Genomic DNA, 22,977 nt, shown 5'->3' with positions numbered 1-22,977 from the left:
GACATTCCCATACTGAATGGATCTGAACGTGCACGTGCCCGACCTCCACTTCATCCAGATGAGGATTGCTGGGGTCTCCGTGTTCTGATCCCTCCACAGCCAATAATTTATACTCCTATGCTATAAATATGGATAATTAAAATTGCTAAAGGTGTCTCCCAGTGATTGTCGCATATTCCGGATTTCTGTTGCAGGTTATTCTTCATGGCCCATTCCACCCCTACGAGGTCTGCATACATAGTATGATGCGAGTGTCCAAGTTTAGGTAATTGCTGCCCGTTAAGTGTTGTGCATTATTGTTAGCTAATTACAGATGCAGTCAGCTATATTCCATTGGTATTTTTTTTTTATTTTTTCTTAGGTCGGTATGGATTGAAAAAGAAAGCATTAACTCTGTGGTTGTGAATGATTCCCCAGAAGCCACTCATCAGAGGTTGTTTGTCGCTGCGTCACTGTCTGTAAATTCTTCCGGTACGTGTTAAGGTTTTATGGCTTTTTCCACCGTGACTGGTTTCTAGATCTGTCCATAAACACTAGATACTTGTCGCCATCTCTGTGCCTTTCTCTTTACTCTTGTAAATGTTGATCTGACAGGAGGAATCGTTAATTATTGTGAAGATGGGTTTCTAAAGGACCAAAAAGCATAAAAAAAACCCTATGTTCTCAGTGTTACCCCCTACTTGTAGAGCGGGGTCATCCAAGTTAGAAATCCAACCTACAACATTTGATTGGAAAAATTAGAGACTGAGTTGCCAATAAGAAAGGAAGAAAATGATTGGGGTTTTGGGGTGTACAAACCATTACTATTGATCCATCCTAATAAAGGCATCACTGGACGACACCTAACACATCAGGCTGGATTCTCTGAAAATGGCTAATTCTGCTACGATTCTGAAATTCCGGTGGATAATTCCTAAAATATCATTCCTTATATACACCTTAAGGATTGGAAAAATATTTTGGATCTATTTCTAGATGGTTACAAAGAAATCGCCCTCTTCTGTCTTTTACAGGAAAGACAATGACATTGATTTTTGTACACCATCTCGATTTCAAAAGTTAATTACCGTATTTTTTGTTTTACAAGATGCAGCAGATTTATAAGACGCGCCCCAAATTTCGAGAGATAAAGGGAAATTTTTTTTGTTGAAAATGGGGTCAGTCTTATTATCTGGTTTGTATTTTACTGAGGGGGGGCGGTAGAGCTGGGATGGTGGTGGAGTAGGTTCGGTGGGCGTCTCAGCTATTTTTGAGGGCGCTGAGAGGCAGGAGCCATGCTATTTGATTAAAGCTCGCACTGTCCACATTTTGTTACCTACAAAGAAATGGTGCCTGGAGTCGACGCGTGCGCAGATTGAGCACTGTTTAATGAAGAACGGAGATCTCTCCTCTGCGCATGTGCCACCAATTTTCCATAAGTCCACTGCTGGAAGATCAATGGGCTGAAGGTGGCGTGTGCGTAGATGAGCTCTTGGCTTGTCATTGAGCCAAGAGTTCATTCTGCGCACGCGCTGACCCTGGGCGCCATTTCTTTGAAGTCTGCACTGTTGACATATTCTTTAATCACTGTTGATGGCTCCTACATCGCCAGGACACCCACAACAGCATCACTCTAAGGCTATGTGCCCACGGGACTCTGTACCCTCGGATATATCCGCAGGTACGTCCGCAGGTTTCCAGCAGCAACGCCCCAGAATCCGCAGCTTTACATAGCTGCGGAAAACCTGCGGACATTCGTGCGACTTACCTGCGGAAGTGTCGGCCTCTATCTCCATAGTGGAAGGCCGGGATTTCCGCAGGAATACTTGACATGCAGTTATGTGCGGCTGACTGACATCCGCAGCATATTCCGCACCTGCACATACTGCAGCATGGACTCAGCACTCCCCTTGTCCCATAGGATAACATGGGGAGTGTCTGCACTTGCGAAAGCCTGCGGATTTATCTAGAAAATCCAGATAAATCTGCAGGTTTTCCGTGGCAAAATCCGCGGGTACAGAGTCTTCCACCACCATCTGACCCTGTCCCCCCCTCCCCGGTAAGCTACAACCGGATTATAAAACACCCCCCCCCCCTCACATTTTCCTCCCAAATTTTTCGGTAGAAAACTGCATCTCGTAATCTGAAAAATACAGTAACTTCTATAAAAAGAAATTTCCAAAAAATCTCCCATAGCAAGATTGATGCATTCCTTACTCAAGGAATACCACAATATTCATTAGAGGACGATTGACTTATGATCACTTAAAATATTGATTTTATCTTAATAAAAGCCACAAATATTAATGATTGGGAAAGTTTTCAGAGTAAGCTTTCTAAATCTGAGGAGTGGGAGGGAACCTTGAGAATCCATTATGAATCTAATACAATGGTAATTTACAGGAGACACATTGCAAATAAGTATAACTGTTTTAGTTTTATGCTTTTATGGAAAATTTATTAAAAACGACTTTAAGAAAAACATGATTTGCCAATGACATAAAACACAAGTCATTCTTGTTTCTATATTGCCGATCGATTAAATGGAGTACTGTCGGTTTCTTTCCTACCTCGCCCAAAGTAATGTGATGGTAAGTGTACGCACCGTAGAAATGTTGGCAGCTGACGGCAAGATTTCATTGATCAGAATATTTCTTCAGTAAGTTTTTAGCGTTGTCCTCGTGATTATTCGGTAATTTCTTACCTGTGTTACCAGGGTCTACACTGATGTTAAGAGAGACGTTGCTGCTGCCGTCCATCCCGGGTCTGCCGTCACTTGTCAGCATGCTGTTTGCCCCTGTGATAGAGCTCAGGTATGCGCTGACTTTACCGTGAAAAATGTTTTCTCTCAACAGGATTGTAACTAATTTATTTTTATTTATTTATTTATTTTTTTTTAGAAGTCTTCCTTGATTGCTGTGATTGACAAAACCAATAAAGTGGTCATGAGCATCATTTTGGCATTTTTAAGACTTCTACATCGGTTTTCCTTAGACGCATCATGGTCTTGTGACAATTTAACATGTAATAGAGCCTGACGGGTAGATCTGATAACTTGCTTGATAGTGATATACAATAATTCCCTCCTGCATATGTTTTACTTCTTGTTTAAAGGGAATAAATAAATAGTTTGTGGTTTGGTTTTTTGGGGTTTTTTTTTAAACTTTTTTTTCCAAGATTGATCCTTTCAGGAGAGTTTTCAGCAGGCTTTTTATCATCAGAGGCAGGATAACATTTCTGCTAACCCACTTTGCACACAGGATCCATTAATCACAGTAGACGATGGCACAACTGACCCCCTCACTTCAGTGAGCTTTGCACACACTCATTAGATGATTTGTTGAAAGTAGATGCAGCATGATATATATGTATTAGAAATGGGCCAATGTTTCCAGCCTGGAATACATAAATAACAGAAATACATATAAAATATGGAACCACAAGCAGCTCTGGGTGCATATTGCTAATCCCTGCCTAACTGTCCCTGTATGTAGTATCATAGATAAAGGGATCTTTAGAAAAAGTATTTCTAAAGATCTTATATTGTATGCTAATGAAGCCAGGGACTAGTCCCAAGGGTGTTTATATTCCCCGACTAGTCCGCCCTCATAGCATGTTAGCACAGCCACAGGGTTGTACTAACATGCTGTTCAATTCAGCGTCACCAGCGTGACGCTGAACAGCAGCTGTAACAGCAGCTTCTGAATGCCAGGCACTTCAAGTAATAGGCAGTATGAAGCCGGGTGGATGTGTCCTGGTTTCTGAGAGGCCGGGACTTACGAAACGCGGTCACAGCAAGCATCGTTACGCGCGGCACCGCTCGTGATGCTGAATTGAATAGCATGTTAGTACGCCAACAGGGGCATACTAACATGCAAGAGGGTGGACTAGTCAGGGTATATAACTCCCTTGGGAGTAGTCCCCTCGCTCATTAGCATAAGATAATGATCCCTTTTATCTATGCTACTAGATACAGGGACAGGATTAGCAATATGTACCCAGAACTGCTTGTGGTTCTGTGTGCATATTTGACTTGACAGGTTCCCTTTAAAGTGGTCGCCCTTTGCCTGCCCCTGCACAGGAAGAGTTGTGTTTTTTTTGTTTTGTGAACCTCGAGGGAGCAGATTTTTCTTTTAATTTATCCCCCTAAAAACCCTCTCAGAGTCCATGATAACGGAAGAGAATATACAGGCGTCCTTTGCGGCCTTGGATGGCAATACCGTGACGTCGCAGTTTTGCCCGAACATGACATAGAATTGGCCTTTGATGTCTGCTTCAAAGTCGATGACATAATGAAGGTAAAACCGGTGGGAAATGGATTATTTTGCTTTTATAGTGACACCTTTGACTAAAGATACATTTCCCGGGGCGGAGGTGGCAACATCCTAAGGCTATGTGCGCACAGTGCGGTTTTCGCGGCGTTTTTGCGCGTTTCTTTGTCGCTCCATTGGGAGACCCAGACAATTGGGTGTATAGCTTCTGCCTCCGGAGGCCACACAAAGTATTACACTTTAAAAAGTGTAACCCCTCCCCTCTGCCTATACACCCTCCCGTGCATCACGGGCTCCTCAGTTTTATGCTTTGTGTGGAAGGAGGCACACATCCACTCATGCATTCTCATATTAGTTATATCGGTTGGAAGAAAAGTGGGCCCCCACGGGGCCCCCGGCATGTTCCCTTCTCACCCCACTACGTCGGCGGTGCTGTTAAGGTTGAGGTACCCATTGTGGGTACAAAGGCCGAAGCCTCATGCCGTTTTCCTTCACCATCCCTTAGCGGCTCTGGGAGAAGTGGGATCCTGACCGGTCATCCAGTTACTGGGACCGTGCTCCCTCCACAGCCCCTGTGGGAATCTGCCGGACAGGAGTCTATTCATCCTCAGGGACCGGGCCCTGCATCTATAAGGTACTCTGTGTCCCCATGGGGGCTGTGCATGGAGCGCCTTCTTCCCGGACGCTGCAGCAGCTGCTGATTTGTGAAGACCGGCGGACTTCCGCGCCGACCGTGCCTGCTTGTCGGCCGCGGTCTTAAATTTAGTCCCCGGCTTCATTGCGGCCTAGTAGCAAAACTCCCGCCCCCGGGCCTGCCTGTCAGGGGTAAGGGCGGGACTGCCGACCTGACGTCGGATGTGAGGGCCGGAGCATCCTGTATGTTTCCTCCCCCCTCACTGATCACTGTGGGGACCCCAGATTCCCGCACTTTTCTAGCGCCGCCCACGGCTCCACTCCTCCCCAGAGAGCTCCGGCAGCCATTTTTTTGGCATTCTGCCGGTGGAGGATTACTAGGAAAGAGCTCTGCAACTCTGGGAGACCTAAGGCAGGGAATCTGGAGGACACTCTCCGCTTTTTAGAGGTCGGTAAGCCACACCGGTCACCCGGTGCTGGTCCCCTTAGGGTGCCGGAATAGATACGTATTTTATATATATATTTCTGTTCGGTCGGGCTATATACCCTTTCCCATATACCCTCAGTGATCACTCTCCTAGGAGACAACAGCATGTCGTCCACAAGGAGCAAGGGTGCTAAGGCACAGGGTTATTTTGCGACCTGTACCTCTTGTGCGGCTATGTTACCTGCGGGTTCCACCTACCCTCACTGTGAGCAATGCTCGACCCCTGCTTTGCTTGCTCAGACGGAGCCTCGGTCACTAGTGGGCCCCTCGGCTCAGGTAGATCCCCCTGCTCCCCCTGTCCAGGCGGCAGGGACAGAGTTTGCCGTTTTTGCTGAGAAACTCTGAGTCACTTTCACAATCCATGGCTCAGTCTATGGAAAAATGGTCTGCCAAGCTGCTAGAAGCCTTGCAGTCCAGACCGGTCCTTACACAGGCCCCGGGCCCTGTTGGATCGTCGCCTCCAGGCCCCTCTCGGTCCGCGCCGCAGCGCGCTCCCAGGGGGGACCCTAGGTCTCACGTGGAGGACTTCTGCCCGGACCACAGTCTCTAGATTGGCGGCTAGATCCGTGGTATCGGTTGCAGATGGCTCATCGCTTAAAGATGCCACTGACAGGCAGATAGAGCTCCTGGTGAAATCCATCTATGAAGCCACGGGCGCGTCTTTCGCCCCGGCCTTTGCAGCCGTGTGGGCACTCCAAGCTATCTCAGCTTGTCTGGCTGAGATTAATGCGGTCACACGTAATTCTGCTCCGCAGGTTGCGTCTTTGACTTCTCAGGCGTCAGCTTTTTCTTCCTACGCCATGAACGCAGTCCTAGACTCTGCTAGCCGTACAGCGGTGGCATCCGCTAATTCTGTGGCAGTCCGCAGGGCCATGTGGCTGCGCGAATGGAAGGCAGACTAAGCTTCCAAGAGGTTCTTAACCGGTTTGCCGTTTTCTGGCGACCGATTGTTTGGCGAACGATTGGATGAGATTATTAAGGAATCCAAGGGAAAGGACTCCTCCTTACCCCAGTCCAAACCGAAGAGACCTCAGCAACGGAAAATACAATCGAGGTTTCGGTCCTTTCGTCCCTCCGCCAAGTCCCAATCCTCTTCGTCCAGCAGGCCGGAGAAGGGCCAGAGGAACTCCTATGCTTGGCGGGCTAAGTCACGCCCCCAAAAAGCCGCCGGAGGCAATGCCTCCAAGGCGGCCTCTTCATGACTCTCGGCATCGCCGAACCGCATCCTCAGTCGGTGGCGCTCTCCCGCTTTTGCGACGCCTGGTGGCCACATGTTCAAGACCGATGGGTGAGAGACATTCTGTTACAGGATAGAGTTCAGCTCTCGTCCTCCGACTCGTTTCTTCAGAACCTCTCCGCCCCCCGCTCGGGCCGACGCACTTTTTCAGGCGGTGGACGCTCTGAAGACAGAAGGAGTTGTGATCCCTGTTCCCCCTCAATAACATGGTCGCGGTTTTTACTCCAACTTGTTCGTGGTGCCAAAGAAGGACGGTTCATTCCGTCCCGTTCTGGACCTCAAATTACTCAACAGACATGTGAGCACCAGACGGTTTCGGATGGAATCTCTCCGCTCGGTCATCGCATCGATGTCACAAGGAGACTTCCTAGCATCGATCGACATCAAGGATGCTTATCTCCATGTGCCGATCGCACCCGAACATCAACGCTTCTTGCGTTTCGCCATCGGGGACGAACACCTTCAGTTCGTGGCATTGCCTTTCGGCCTGGCGACAGCCCCACGCACCAAGGTCATGGCATCCGTTGTGGCGGTCCTACACTCTCAGGGCCACTCGGTGATTCCCTACTTAGACGATCTCCTAGTCAGGGCACCGTCTCAGGTGGCGTGTCAAAACAGTCTTACCGTCGCTCTGGCGACTCTCCAGCAGTTCGGGTGGATCATCAACTTCCCAAAATCCAAGTTGACACCGACCCAATCACTGACTTACCTCGGGATGGAGTTTCATACACAGTCAGCGGTAGTCAAGCTACCGCGGGACAAACAGCTTTCTCTGCAGGCAGGGGTGCAATCTCTTCTTCGGGGTCAGTCACACTCCTTGAGGCGCCTCATGCACTTCCTGGGGAAGATGGTGGCAGCGATGGAGGCAGTGCCCTTCGCGCAATTCCATCTGCGGCCACTCCAGTGGGACATTCTCCGCAAATGGGACAGGAGGTCGACTTCCCTCGACAGGAACGTCTCTCTTTCCCTTGCAACCAAGACGTCTCTTCAGTGGTGGCTCCTTCCCAATTCTCTATCGCAAGGAAAATCCTTCCTACCCCCAACCTGGGCTGTGGTCACCACAGACGCGAGCCTGTCAGGGTGGGGAGCGGTTTTCCTCCACCACAGGGCTCAGGGAATCTGGACTCCGGTAGAGTCATCCCTTCAGATCAATATTCTGGAGATAAGGGCAGTGTATCTAGCCCTATTGGCTTTTCATCGGTGGCTGGAGGGCAGGCAGATCGTATCCAGTCGGACAACGCCACTGCCGTAGCATACATCAACCACCAAGGCGGTACTCGCAGTCGTCAAGCCTTCCAGGAAGTCCGACGGATTCTGCAGTGGGTGGAAGCCACAGCCTCCACCATCTCCGCAGTTCACATCCCGGGCGTAGAAAACTGGGAAGCAGATTTTCTTTGTCGCTCCATTGGGAGACCCAGACAATTGGGTGTATAGCTTCTGCCTCCGGAGGCCACACAAAGTATTACACTTAAAAGTGTAAAGCCCCTCCCCTTCTGCCTATACACCCCCCGTGCCTCACGGGCTCCTCAGTTTTTATGCTTTGTGCGAAGGAGGCTGACATCCACGCATAGCTCCACATCTTAGTCAGCAGCAGCTGCTGACTATGTCGGATGGAAGAAAAGAGGGCCCATAACAGGGCCCCCGGCATGCTCCCTTCTCACCCCACTCTGGTCGGCGGTGCTGTTAAGGTTGAGGTACCTATTTTGGGTACATAGGCAGGAGCCACATGCTGTTTTCCTTCCCCATCCCTTAATGGGCTCTGGGTGAAGTGGGATCCTAATCGGTCTCCAGGCACTGGGACCGTGCTCCCTCCGCAGCCCCTGGGGAATCTGCTGGACAGGAGCCAGGTATCGTCAGGGACAAGGCCCTGCTACTGTGAGGTACTCTGTGTCCCCTTGGGGGACCGCGCATGGAGCGCTTGTGCCATACACACTGCAGCACTGCTGGGTGTGTTAGTGCGCCGGGGACTACCGCGCCGACCGCGCTTATTTGCCGGCCGCGCTTATAACTTTAGTCCCCGGCTTTTGCGGCCTAGTATCGCATATTCCCGCCCCCAGGCCTGCCAGTCAGGGGAAGGGCGGGACGCTGCACAGGACGTCAGCGCTGAGGGCTGGAGCATACTTTGTATCCTCCTCCCCCCTCACTCAGCACAGTGGGGCATCAGATTCCCGCACTTTCTAGGGCACGCCCACGGCCCCCTCCTCCCCACAGAACGCCGGCAGCCATTCCTGTCAGCACTTCTGACGCTGGAGAGGAGAGACAACACGGCTCTGGGAGACCCAGGCAGGGAATCTGGTGATCACACAACCGCTTTGAGCGGTCGGTAAGCAGCACCTGTGGTGCTGGCCCCACTGAGTGCCGAAGTGTACATATATATATATATATGCTTATATGCTATAGATTTACACTGTACGGTCGCACTGTTGATTTTTGGCTATATACCCTCCTGGATTGTACTCAGAGGAGACAACAGCATGTCGTCCGCAAAAAGCAAGGGTGCCAAAGCACAGGCTTACTTTGCAACCTGTACCTCATGTGCGGCTATACTACCGGCAGGTTCCACCGATTCTCATTGTGTGCAATGCTCGGCCCCTGTGGCACTTACTCAGCCGGAGCCTTTGCTACAGGTGGCCCGGGTGGAACCACCTGCTACCACTGTCCAGGTGACAGGGACGGAGTTTGCAGTATTTGCTGACAAACTGTCTGAGACTATGGATAAATGGTCTGCTAAGATACTAGAAGCCTTACAGTCTAGACCGGTGACTCAGGCCCCGGGCAATGTTGAATCATTGACCCCAGGCCCCCCTCAGTTGGAGCAGCAAAGTGTTCCTGGGGTGACCCATAGGTCCCAGGGTGAGGTCTCTGACACGGACCGCAGTCCCAGGCCGCCTAAGCGGGCTCGCTGGGAAATTCCCTCGACTTCATCACACTGTTCAGGGTCTCAGCAGGAGGACTCTCTGGATGATGAAGCGGAGGTAGCAGATCAGGATTCTGATCCTGAGGCCGCTCTCAACCTAGATACACCTGAAGGTGACGCCATAGTGAATGACCTTATAGCGACCATCAATCAGGTGTTGGATATTTCTCCCCCAGCTCCTCCAATTGAGGAGTCAGCTTCTCAGCAGGAGAAATTCCGTTTCAGGTTTCCCAAGCGTACATTGAGTACGTTTCTGGATCACTCTGACTTCAGAGAGGCAGTCCAGAAACACCGAGCTTGTCCAGATAAGCGTTTTTCCAAGCGCCTTAAGGATACAAGTTATCCCTTCCCCCCTGACGTGGTCAAGGGCTGGGCTCAGTGTTTCAAGGTGGATCCTCCAGTCTCCAGACTGGCGGCTAGATCCATAGTTGCAGTGGAAGATGGGGCTTCACTCAAAGATGCCACTGACAGACAGATGGAGCTCTGGTTGAAATCCATCTATGAAGCTATCGGCGCGTCTTTTGCTCCAGCATTCGCAGCCGTATGGGCACTCCAAGCTATCTCAGCTTGTCATGCGCAGATTAATGCAGTCACACGTACGTCTGCTCCGCAAGTGGTGTCCTTAACCTCTCAGGCGTCGGCGTTTGCGTCCTACGCCATTAATGCTGTCCTGGACTCTGCGAGCCGTACGGCGGTAGCATCCGCCAATTCGGTGGCAGTCCGCAGGGCCATGTGGCTACGTGAATGGAAGGCAGACTCTGCTTCCAAAAAGTTCTTAACCGGTTTGCCATTTTCTGGCGACCGCCTGTTTGGTGAGCGATTGGATGAAATCATTAAACAATCCAAGGGAAAGGACTCATCCTTACCCCAGTCCAAACCAAACAGACCTCAACCACGGAAGGTACAATCGAGGTTTCGGTCCTTTCGGTCCGCGGGCAGGTCTCAATTCTCCTCGTCCAAAAGGCCTCAGAAGGATCAGAGGAACTCCGATTCATGGCGGTCTAAGTCACGTCCAAAAAAGACCGCCGGAGGAACCGCTCCCAAAGCGGCCTCCTCATGACTTTCAGCCTCCTCACACCGCATCCTCGGTCGGTGGCAGGCTTTCCCGCTTTTGCGGCGCCTGGCTGCCACAGGTAAAAGACCGTTGGGTGAGAGACATTCTGTCTCACGGTTACAGGATAGAGTTCAGCTCTCGTTCTCCGACTCGATTCTTCAGAACATCTCCGCCCCCCGAGCGAGCCGATGCTCTTCTTCAGGCGGTGTGCACTCTGAAGGCAGAAGGAGTGGTGATCCCTGTTCCATTTCAGCAACAGGGTCACGGTTTTTACTCCAACTTGTTCGTGGTGCCGAAAAAGGACGGATCCTTCCGTCCTGTTCTGGACCTAAAACTGCTCAACAAACGCGTAAAAACCAGGCGGTTCCGGATGGAATCGCTCCGCTCCGTCATCGCCTCAATGTCCCAAGGAGATTTCCTAGCATCAATCGACATCAAAGATGCTTATCTCCACGTACCGATTGCTCCAGAGCATCAGCGCTTCCTGCGTTTCGCCATAGGGGACGAACACCTTTAGTTCGTAGCACTGCCTTTCGGCCTGGCGACAGCCCCACGGGTCTTCACCAAGGTCATGGCAACAGTAGTAGCAGTTCTGCACTCTCAGGGACACTCGGTGATCCCTTACTTAGACGATCTGCTTGTCAAGGCACCCTCTCAAGTGGCATGCCAACACAGCCTGAACATTGCTCTGGAGACTCTCCAGAGTTTCGGGTGGATCATCAATTTTCCAAAGTCAAATCTGACACCGGCCCAATCACTGACATATCTTGGCATGGAGTTTCATACTCTCTCGGCGATAGTGAAGCTTCCGCTGGACAAACAGCGTTCACTACAGACAGGGGTGCAATCTCTCCTTCAAGGCCAGTCACACCCCTTGAGGCGCCTCATGCACTTCCTAGGGAAGATGGTAGCAGCAATGGAGGCAGTTCCTTTTGCGCAGTTTCATCTGCGTCCACTTCAATGGGACATTCTCCGCAAATGGGACAGGAAGTCGACGTCCCTCGACAGGAACGTCTCCCTTTCTCGGGCAGCCAAGGCTTCCCTTCAGTGGTGGCTTCTTCCCACTTCTCTGTCGAAGGGGAAATCCTTCCTGCCCCCATCCTGGGCTGTGGTCACGACGGACGCGAGCCTGTCAGGGTGGGGAGCGGTCTTTCTCCACCACAGGGCTCAGGGTGCTTGGACTCAGCCAGAGTCCTCCCTTCAGATCAATGTTCTGGAGATAAGGGCAGTGTATCTTGCCCTAAAGGCGTTCCAGCCGTGGCTGGAAGGCAAGCAGATCCGAATTCAGTCGGACAACTCCACAGCGGTGGCATACATCAACCACCAAGGCGGAACACGCAGTCGGCAAGCCTTCCAGGAAGTCCGGCGGATTCTGCTATGGGTGGAAGCCACAGCCTCCACCATATCCGCAGTTCACATCCCGGGCGTAGAAAACTGGGAAGCAGACTTTCTCAGTCGCCAGGGCATGGACGCAGGGGAATGGTCCCTTCACCCGGACGTGTTTCAGGAGATCTGTTGCCGCTGGGGGATGCCGGACGTCGACCTAATGGCGTCCCGGCACAACAACAAGGTCCCGACATTCATGGCACGGTCTCAAGATCACAGAGCTCTGGCGGCAGACGCCTTAGTTCAGGATTGGTCGCAGTTTCAACTCCCTTATGTGTTTCCTCCTCTGGCACTGTTGCCCAGAGTGTTACGCAAGATCAGGTCCGACTGCCGCCGCGCCATCCTCGTCGCTCCAGACTGGCCGAGGAGGTCGTGGTACCCGGATCTGTGGCATCTCACGGTGGGCCAACCGTGGGCACTACCAGACCGACCAGACTTGCTGTCTCAAGGACCGTTTTTCCATCTGAATTCTGCGGCCCTCAACCTGACTGTGTGGCCATTGAGTCCTGGATCCTAGCGTCTTCAGGGTTATCTCAAGAGGTCATTGCCACTATGAGACAGGCTAGGAAACCAACGTCCGCCAAGATCTACCACAGGACGTGGAGGATATTCTTATCTTGGTGCTCTGATCAGGGTTTTTCTCCCTGGCCATTTGCCTTGCCCACTTTTCTTTCTTTCCTTCAATCCGGATTGGAAAAGGGTTTGTCGCTCGGCTCCCTTAAGGGACAAGTCTCAGCGCTCTCTGTGTTCTTTCAGAAGCGCCTAGCCAGACTTCCACAGGTACGCACGTTCCTGCAGGGGGTTTGTCACATAGTCCCTCCTTACAAGCGGCCGTTAGAACCCTGGGATCTGAACAGGGTGCTGATGGCTCTTCAGAAACCACCTTTCGAGCCAATGAGGGACATTTCTCTCTCACGCCTTTCGCAGAAAGTGGCCTTCCTAGTAGCAGTCACATCACTTCGGAGAGTGTCTGAGCTAGCAGCGCTGTCATGCAAAGCCCCTTTCCTGGTGTTTCACCAGGACAAGGTGGTTCTGCGTCCGGTTCCGGAATTTCTCCCTAAGGTGGTATCCCCCTTTCATCTCAATCAGGATATCTCCTTACCCTCTTTTTGTCCTCATCCAGTTCACCAATGTGAAAGGGATTTGCACTTGTTAGATCTGGTGAGAGCACTCAGACTCTACATTTCTCGTACGGCGCCCCTGCGCCGCTCGGATGCACTCTTTGTCCTTGTCGCTGGCCAGCGTAAAGGGTCACAGGCTTCCAAATCAACCCTGGCTCGGTGGATCAAGGAACCAATTCTCGAAGCTTACCGATCTTCTGGGCTTCCGGTTCCCTCAGGGCTGAGGGCCCATTCTACCAGAGCCGTGGGTGCGTCCTGGGCTTTGCGGCACCAGGCTACGGCTCAGCAGGTGTGTCAGGCAGCTACCTGGTCGAGCCTGCACACTTTCACGAAACACTATCAGGTGCATACCTATGCTTTGGCAGATGCCAGCCTAGGTAGGCGAGTCCTTCAGGCGGCGGTTGCCCACCTGTAGGAAGGGGCCGTTTTACGGCTCTATTACGAGGTTTTACTTTACCCACCCAGGGACTGCTTTTGGACGTCCCAACTGTCTGGGTCTCCCAATGGAGCGACAAAGAAGAAGGGAATTTTGTTTACTTACCGTAAATTCCTTTTCTTCTAGCTCCAATTAGGAGACCCAGCACCCGCCCCTGTTCCCTTCGGGCTGTTGTTCTTTGTGTACACATGTTGTTCATGTTGAATGGTTTCAGTTCTCCGAAATTTCTTCGGATCGAATTTACTTTAAACCAATTTATAACTTTTCCTCCTTCTTGCTTTTGCACCAAAACTGAGGAGCCCGTGAGGCACGGGGGGTGTATAGGCAGAGGGGAGGGGTTTACACTTTTAAGTGTAATACTTTGTGTGGCCTCCGGAGGCAGAAGCTATACACCCAATTGTCTGGGTCTCCCAATTGGAGCTAGAAGAAAAGGAATTTCCGGTAAGTAAACAAAATTCCCTTCTTCTCAGTCGACAGGGCATGGACGCGGGGGAATGGTCTCTTCACCCAGACGTGTTTCGAGAGATCTGTCGCCGCTGGGGAACGCCGGACGTCGATCTTATGGCGTCACGGCACAACAACAAAGTCCCGGCATTCATGGCCCGGTCTCAAGATCACAGAGCTCTGGCGGCGGACGCATTAGTTCAGGATTGGTCGCAGTTTCGACTGCCTTATGTATTTCCTCCTCTGGCGATGCTGCCCAGAGTGTTGCGCAAGATCAGGTCCGACTGTCGTCGCGCCATTCTCGTCGCTCCAGATTGGCCGAGGCGGTCGTGGTACCTGGATCTGTGGCATCTCACGGTGGGTCAACCGTGGGCGCTTCCAGACCGCCCAGACTTCCTGTCACAAGGGCCGTTTTTCCATCTGAATTCTGCGGCCCTCAACCTGACTGTGTGGCCATTGAATCCTGGCTCCTAGCGTCTTCAGGGTTATCTCAGGATGTCATTGCCACCATGAGACAAGCCAGGAAACCAACGTCCGCCAAGATCTATTACAGGTCTTGGAGGATCTTCTTATCCTGGTGTTCTGGTAATGGTTTTACCCCCTGGCCTTTTGCCTTACCCACTTTTCTTTCATTCCTTCAATCCGGAATGGACAAGGGTTTGTCACTCGGCTCTCTCAAGGGACAAGTATCGGCGCTATCCGTATTTTTTCAAAAGCGTCTGGCCAGGCTTCCGCAGGTCCGCACGTTCCTGCAGGGAGTTTGCCACATAGTCTTACCTTACAAGCGTCCGCTGGAACCCTGGGATCTTAACAGGGTGCTAACGGCTCTTCAGAAACCACCTTTTGAGCCGCTGCGGGATGTCTCTTTATCACGTCTTTCGCAGAAGGTGGCATTTCTAGTGGCAGTTACATCACTCTGTAGAGTGTCGGAGCTGGCAGCTCTGTCATGCAAAGCCCCCTTCCTGGTTTTTGACCAGGATAAGGTGGTTCTGCGTCCTGTTCCGGAATTTCTCCCTAAGGTGGTATCTCCTTTTCATCTCAATCAGGATATCTCCTTACCTTCATTTTGCCCTAATCCAATTCACCAATGAGAAAAGGATTTGCACTCATTAGATCTAGTGAGAGCACTCCGACTCTACGTGTCTCGCACGGCGCCCCTGCGCCGTTCAGATGCCCTCTTTGTCCTTGTCGCTGGCCAGCGTAAGGGTTCGCAGGCTTCCATGTCAACCTTGGCTCGGTGGATCAAGGAACCGTTTCTTGAAGCCTACCGTTCTTCTGGGCTTCCGCTTCCTTCGGGGCTGAAAGCCCATTCTACCAGAGCCGTGGGTGCGTCCTGGGCATTGCGGCACCGGGCTACGGCTCAGCAGCTGTGTCAGGCAGCTACCTGGTCTAGTCTGCACACTTTCACGAAACACTATCAGGTGCATACCTATGCTTCGGCAGACGCCAGTCTAGGTAGGCGAGTCCTTCAGGCGGCGGTTGCCCACCTGTAAGAGGGGGTCGTTTCGGCTCTTTTTATCGAGGTATTCTTTTACCCACCCAGGGACTGCTTTTGGACGTCCCAATTGTCTGGGTCTCCCAATGGAGCGACAAAGAAGGGAATTTTGTTTACTTACCGTAAATTCCTTTTCTTCTAGCTCCTATTGGGAGACCCAGCACCCGCCCCTGTTCCCTTCGGGCTGGTTGTTCTTTTGTGTACACATGTTGTTCATGTTGAATTGTTCTTTTGGTTCATGGTTTCAGTTCTCCGAACATCCTTCGGATTGAATTTACCTTAGACCAATTTATAAGTTTCCTCCTTCCTGCTTTTGCACCAAAACTGAGGAGCCCGTGATGCACGGGAGGGTGTATAGGCAGAGGGGAGGGGTTACACTTTTTAAAGTGTAATACTTTGTGTGGCCTCCGGAGGCAGAAGCTATACACCCAATTGTCTGGGTCTCCCAATAGGAGCTAGAAGAAAAGGAATTTACGGTAAGTAAACAAAATTCCCTTCTTTTCGGGTGCGTTTTTGGCCTCAAAACTGCATGACTTTGCTTCCCCAGCAAAGTCTGAGTTTTCATTTTTGCTGTCCGCACACAACTGTTTTTTTTTTTTTAAGCTGCGTTTTTGAGCTTGAAAAAAAAAAATGGACATGTCAATTCTTTCCTGCGTTTTTCTGCGTTTTCCGCCCATGCAATGCATTGGAAAAACGCACCAAATCGCGGTAAAAACGCATGCGTTTTTGATGCGTTTTTTCGACACAGGTGCGTTTTTGTGCGTTTTTAGCGGCCAAAAACGCAGCGTCAAAAAAATGCATCGTGCGCACATAGCCTAAGTCTTTGATCCCAGGTCACTCTTGGAAACCTGTGTCCTGATCTGACGCACCCGAGCAGCTCCTTAGCACTTGACCTTGTGCACATTGAGTCACTCTCTGCACAGGTTCTTGAGCGTATTCTTTGTCTGCTAGAGTCGCTTGCAAAAGGATCTTCTATTTTTGCAAACACATAGGTAAAACTGTGGGAGAGATCAGAGCCTCCATTTCTGGTGTGGCCGATCTCCAGTTGAAAGCCCTTGCGTATGGGTAGAGGGGAGGGTAGCTGTGGGCTCAACCCTTGTACTGCAGACTGTGATTGTGTGTGATCTGCTTTATTCTCTTCTGGAGATGCACAATGATTCATACCTATTATTTATTTGTCAAAGATAAATCAGATCAGATCATCGGTGAACATGATCGTTGCCCAGAGTTTGGAAGGTACCATTGGTGGGAACGACAGGACTGCCCGACTCCAGGAAAGTGCCAGAGACCATCTGCTGGAGTAAGTCCCTGTGCACACACTGCGGTTTTTTTTTTTTTTTGCGTTTTTACTGCAGAAATTTCTTGAGAAACTGAATGTGCATGTCACTTCTTTTCTGCAGGTATTTGCGTTTTTTGCCATAGAGAATGGTTAAAAAATACGCAGGGACCAACCTGCGGGAAAAAACGCACAAACGCGGTAAAAACGCATGTGTTTTTCGTGCATTTTTTTTTTAACGCAAGTGCACTAGTCTTTCAGACTCAAGAAATTTCATGAGAAAAATCCTTTTTCCAGTACACACAGGGTCTTAGCCTGGTTTTCCACTGATACGTCATAGCCTGATGTGGACCGCACATCATCCTGGTGATCCGTGGGAGCCACGTTCTTGCCTTGTGTGCTGTTAATCAGTGGATATTTTTGTTGATTGGCTTCAAACCCGTCATCCATATCTTTTGAGTACAACGCATCAGGCCTTAATTAACTTGGTCTCCAGCGCATTGCTTTGGGACGGGTCACTAATTATTTTAATTAACGGATTGTCCTTTCTCTGATGGAGTATTGAGTTGTCTGACACCATTTGTACCAACGTTGAATAATATTCTCCATGAACCTTTCTGCTGGTTGAAGAGGTTCAGCGCCTTATTATTTATAGAGGCAAAAACAATAAACCAGTCCTTGCTGTTGGCCATGATGTCCTCACTCTGTGTGGGTCCGACCTCTGTGCTCCCCAATGATCGCAGCCCCTTTTTTGCTTTTTTTTTTGCGCTTCACTCCCTTAGGTCTCATTCACACGTCCGTGTCTCCTGTACGTGTTTGGTCCGTTTCCTCACGTGCCGGAGACACGGGCACACGTAGACCCATTTATAATCAATGGGTCTGCGCTCACGTGCATGATTTGCCATAAACCGTGTGTATTTGTGCAGCATACGTGTGCCCATGTGCTCCACACGGAGACATGTCCGTTTTTCTCCATCACTGGTGTCACACGGACCGCACGGATGTGATCTGTGTGACACGCACCGGAGAAAACACACGTGTCTGTGATTTAAAAGGAATTTCTTTGTCGCTCCATTGGGAGACCCAGACAATTGGGTGTATAGCTTCTGCCTCTGGAGGCCACACAAAGTGTTACACTTTTAAAAAAGTGTAACCCCTCCCCTCTGCCTATACACCCTCCTGTGGACCACGGGCTCCTCAGTTCGTGGCATTGCCTTTCGGCCTGGCGACAGCCCCACGGGTTTTCACCAAAGTCATGGCATCCGTCGTAGCGCTCCTGCACTCTCAGGGCCACTCGTTTAAAAGGAATTTCTATACTCTCCTTCCCCAGCCCTGCTGTCTCTGCCGCTGCTGTCACTTGCTTCCGACCCCCGCTCATTATGCTCCTCACATATTCACTCCACTGAGGGCCGGACGCTTCAGCAGCAGTGGGGAGTCACCAAGGCCGGAGACCGCTGTGCGGAAGACATCAGCGCCAGGGACAGTAGCACCAGCCAGGATAGGTGAGTATAAAGTTCCTGTTCTCTGTGTGTTATCACGAATAGCACACTGAGTACACACGTGCCATAAACACGGCACATGGAGGGCAATACGTACCTTTGACACGTCCCTGAAAAAACATGCGTGATTTTCACGTAAGTGTGAAAGAGGCCTTACATGGAGCTGTTCTGGGGTCCATAGCAAATCCAACCACTGCGGTCCTTTTATTTGGGAGTTCTGGAGGTTGGACCCCCACCAATAATGAAACCTATATAAAGGTCTCGGCCATTATAAGTCAGTAAAACCTCTACAATTGTTATAGCAAATAGAGGGCAGCAGTTATAACCTTCCCAGGCCAAGGAACTAATACACTAGCAGGATGCAGCAAGACCCCAATAAGGTGGAGGCATCACAGGTGCAAGAGAAGCAAATCACTCACACTTCAAATCCATGGAGGGGGGCGATTGCTGAATGATAAAATTGCACACAAATGTAGGCCTTGAATATTGGAGTCCCCGTTCCTGTATGGTGCACTTAGATAGTACTGAGCAGCCTTCCTAGTCGAATAGTATGGCTGGGGCCACACTGGGATTACTGCGATCCCCTCGCATGACACTCGGCTCACACTGGCCGTACAGCAGAGCCGAGTGTTATGCGAGTGTCCCTGTGACTGAGGTCCGACCGTGCAAGTGGACCTCAGCTGCGGGGGGCGGGACGGCACTGAGGAGGGGAGGGAGGGATTTCTCTCCCTCTCTTCTCCTTAGCCGGCAATTGCCATTCTCGCACTGCACTCATGGTGCACCGGTGTACCGCGAGTGCAGAGCGATTTTTCTCTCGCCCCATAGACTTGAATGAGTGCAAGAGAAACAAGGATCGCATTGTACCCGCATCATGCTGCGATTTGTTTTCTTGGTCTGATTAGGGCTGAGAAAATAATCGCTCATGTGCGCTGACATACAGGCTAGTATTGGTCCAAGTGGAATGCGATGTTTTGTCGCACTTTTTCTCGCCGTGTGTCTTAGGCCTTTGGGCGTAACTAATAGGCTGCTAGCCAGATACTGTGCACCTACATGTGTGAACGGCAACATATACAAGCCACTTGTGTGCAATTTTATCATCAAGCAATCTCCCCCTCCATGATTGGAAGTGTGTGAGGGATTTGCTTCTCTTGCACCTGAGATGCCTCCACCTTATTGGGGGTCTTGCTGCATCCTGCTAGTGCATTAGTTCCTTTGTCTAGGCAGCTTATAACTGCTGCCCTCTATTTGCTGAATTTTTGAGGAGATTTTTATCCTCCTTTTTGAATTTATTTTTTTTTTTAAATTTTTTTTAAGCTCTACCATTGTATCATTTTGTAACTTTCCTTCCACCTTCAGTTTATTCCAACAGGAGAAACCTCGAGAAGTTATCCCAGCAAAGTGGAACGATAAGCTCTACCAGTGGAATCAGGTGAAGTGCCATTCTTGTGACATCTGCTCTGAAATCTTCCCCATAATATCAACTGACCATAGAGTCCATAGTATGGCCCTATCAGACCGGTGGTATATTTTCCACTATTAGGTCAAAGGTTGGTGAAGTAGCGTCAAACTAAATCAGATGGCTGTGGGCTAAATGATGGTTCAGGCTGGCAGCGATCTCGCAGATTCCGCGTATACACAAACTGCTCACTCTCACTCTGTGGCGGCTTTTCTTGAAGAAAAAAAAATCAGTCGAAATCTGACATCTTCGCACCTTCTCATATGATGTCGGGGCTCCCCCATACACATTTGACTGTCAAACGCACTTGTCGATATAGTCAGGTTCAACTGACTATAGCCCAATGTGTTTCCAACCAGCAGTTTTGGTTTCAACCCTCGTGGGCAGTGTTACTGGCCGCGGTCTGCTGCCGGCAGCATGTCGCGATCGGCACACATTTCAGCTGATTTTCACAGCTGAGATGTGTGCCTGTTAAGCATGAGCAGAATCGTTATCTGCTAGTGCCATTTAACCCCTTTTAAATGGCGCTGTCAATATGTGACAGCGCCATTATAACTGCATCGGCGATAAACAATTACTTACCGGCTGATACCAGAAGTCACGTGACGTGATCACGTAACTTACGGTGGTTGTCTTGGTGGCACAGGGTCATGCGATGACTCTGTAGCTCACATGAATTACTTTCGGTTTCACTCGGCCCGGAGCTGAGTGAGGCAGAAAATGAGTATATCTGCTGTTTACAGCTGTATAGCTGTAATCAACAGATATGGCAGAGAGATCGGATTGTTGATCCATATAGCCTCCTAGGGAGACTAGTAAAATTAAAAAGTAAAAAAAAAAAAAGTTTTTAAATTTTTTTTAAAAAAAATAAGTTCAAATCACCCCCTTTCGCCCCATTGAAAATTAAAGGGTTAAAAAATAAAAATTATACACACATTTTGTATCACCGCGTTCAGAAACGACCGATCAAAATATAAAATCAATTAATCTGATCAGTAAACGGCGTAGCGGCAAAAAAATTCCAAACGCCAAAATTAAGTGTTTTGGTCGCCACAAATTTCGCGCAAAATGGAATAACAGGCGATCAAAACGTAGCATCTACGCAAAAATGGTACAGTTAAAAACGTCAGCTCAAGACGCAAAAAATAAGCAGTCACTGAGCCATAGATCCCGAAAAATGAGAATGCTACGGGTCACGGAATATGGCGTAAAACGTGCGCCAGTTTAGTTTTTTGGACAAACTTCTGATTTTTTTTTTTTTTTAATCCCTTATATAAAACTAAACCTATACATGTTTTGTGTCTCCAAACTCGCACTGATCTCAGGCATCACACCCACACATCAGTTTTACCACATAGTGAACACAATGAATAAAATATCTCAAAAACAATAGTGCTATCGCACTTTTTTTTTGCAATTGTTCCGCATTTTTTTTTTTTTGCTGTTTTCCAGTACACTATATAGTAAAATGTATGGTTTCATTTAAAAATACGGCTCGTTACGCAAAAAATGAGCCCTCACATGACCATATTGACTAAAAAATAAAAAGGTACCTCTCTCGGAAGAAGAATGGCAAAAAAAAACAAAAACGGAAAGCGAAAAATCGGCCAGTTGTGAAGGGGTCAATTTTTTCCTCATAATCTTCCTTGAGCCATAACTTTTCTTCATCGTTCCTTATGGGAGACCCAGACCATGGGTGTATAGCTACTGCCTCCGGAGGACACACAAGGTACTACACTCAAAACGTGTAGCTCCTCCCTCCGGGCTATATACACCCCCTGGATGACAATCTAACCAGTTCAATGCTTTGTGTTCAGGAGGTCACACACACATGCATTTTCTGATTTTTCATTTTTAAGATTTTTGATTTCAAAGATATGGAAGAAAAGCGGGTCCAGTCTGGACTCCCGGCATGTCCCTTCTCACCCCACTGTGTCGGCGGTGCTGTTAAGGTTGACTTTACAAGGCTGGAGCCTTCACATGCCGCGCTCCTTCACCATCCCTCGGGCTCTGGCTTGAAGTGGGAGACCGGTCTCCATCCGCAGCCCTATCAGGTTCCTGCCGGACGGAGCATTTACCCTGTTCCCAGGGACTGGCCCTGCGTCTCAAAAGCTAAGTATTGAGACGTTTCTCAGGGGTCCCGGGCACATTTATTATGGGGAGAGTGTGTTTTGTAACTCTGCTGTGTTTTCCGGCCGGTTCTCTAGGTTTTTCCTGAGAACCGCGCCGAGGGTGCCTGCTCGGCGGCCGCATGTAAAAATCTAGGCCCCGGCTTCAGTCGCGGCCTAGTTTCGGTTTCATTCCCGCTGCATGTCAGTTTTTGCAGGGGAGCAGTGCGGTGCCGCCCACCGGCGTTAAGCAGAGGGGAGGACACTCCTCTCTGAGGAGATGTTTCCCTCCCCTGTATCTCTCCTTGGCCCTCCGGATTCCCGCTCTTGGGCTAATCCCCGCCCCCCCTCCTCTCTCCAGCGCCATTTTCTCAGCGTCCTCACACTGATCGGCGCTGGCTGCTGCTGCTGCTGCATACACTGGGAGTCTGAGCTGTGGAATCCGGAGGGCACACAGAAAGCGGTCTGGTAAGCCACAACCTCTGGTTGTGGGCTTTATTATACACTCTCAGGGGGTCATTCTATTGGAGTTAATTATTTTCTGCAGAGCCTCTACCTCAGCAGCATGTCTCTCACTAGGAGCAAGGCTGCAAAGCTGTACGCTATATGCACTGCATGTAAGCTCATATTGCCTGAACCGAGCACATACCCACATTGTGATGCCTGTTCTAACATGGTGGTGCCTCAGCCTGGAGCCTCTTCAGGGGTCCCCCCGGCTGCTCCGGCCCCGGTGGCTGAACTCCCGGCTTGGGTAGCATCTTTTTCCAGTGCTATTTCCCAGTCTTTTGCCGACTCTATGGGACAGCTGTCCCGAACTCTGCTGACCATGCATCAGCCCCCTTCTCAGGGAGCCTCTGCTGCTCCGAGCTCTGCAGAGCTCTCAGAACATGTTTTAGGACCCCGTCCCCCTAAACGGAGACGCAGGGACCCTTCTCCTTCCTCGTCCCACGGCTCTGATTCACGAGCTGAGGTGCAGGGCGAGGAGGATACTTTTACTGTGGGCTCAGACGCTACCTCTATGTACCCCATTGACTTATCTGAGGGTGATGCGGATGTTAGTGATTTGATTGCATCCATTAACTCCGTACTGAACCTTAATCCACCAGTGTCAGAGGAACAAGCCTCTCTGATAGAGATTCACCAGTTTACCTCTCCTAAGAGAGCTAGGAGTACGTTTT

At 50.0% G+C, this 22,977-nt stretch overlaps 1 protein-coding gene across 2 annotated transcripts in view; it reads left to right on the top strand.

Annotated features, from left to right (window-relative positions):
- The window catches only part of TDRD9 (tudor domain containing 9), a 502,525-nt gene that overhangs the window by 467,416 nt on the left and 12,132 nt on the right, over positions 1 to 22,977 (top strand). For both annotated transcript variants that reach the window (XM_075330093.1, XM_075330094.1), the window contains 6 exons: positions 195 to 265; positions 362 to 471; positions 2,696 to 2,792; positions 4,142 to 4,277; positions 16,645 to 16,760; positions 19,592 to 19,664. In XM_075330093.1, the coding sequence (XP_075186208.1) occupies positions 195 to 265; positions 362 to 471; positions 2,696 to 2,792; positions 4,142 to 4,277; positions 16,645 to 16,760; positions 19,592 to 19,664 (603 nt within the window). The remainder of the gene's footprint in view (positions 1 to 194; positions 266 to 361; positions 472 to 2,695; positions 2,793 to 4,141; positions 4,278 to 16,644; positions 16,761 to 19,591; positions 19,665 to 22,977) is intronic.

This window comes from Anomaloglossus baeobatrachus, chromosome 12 (genome assembly GCF_048569485.1).
Source record: "Anomaloglossus baeobatrachus isolate aAnoBae1 chromosome 12, aAnoBae1.hap1, whole genome shotgun sequence".
Taxonomy (NCBI): domain Eukaryota; kingdom Metazoa; phylum Chordata; class Amphibia; order Anura; family Aromobatidae; genus Anomaloglossus; species Anomaloglossus baeobatrachus.
Note: the sequence above shows the minus strand (reverse complement) of the source record. Positions and strands in the feature narration are given on the sequence as shown.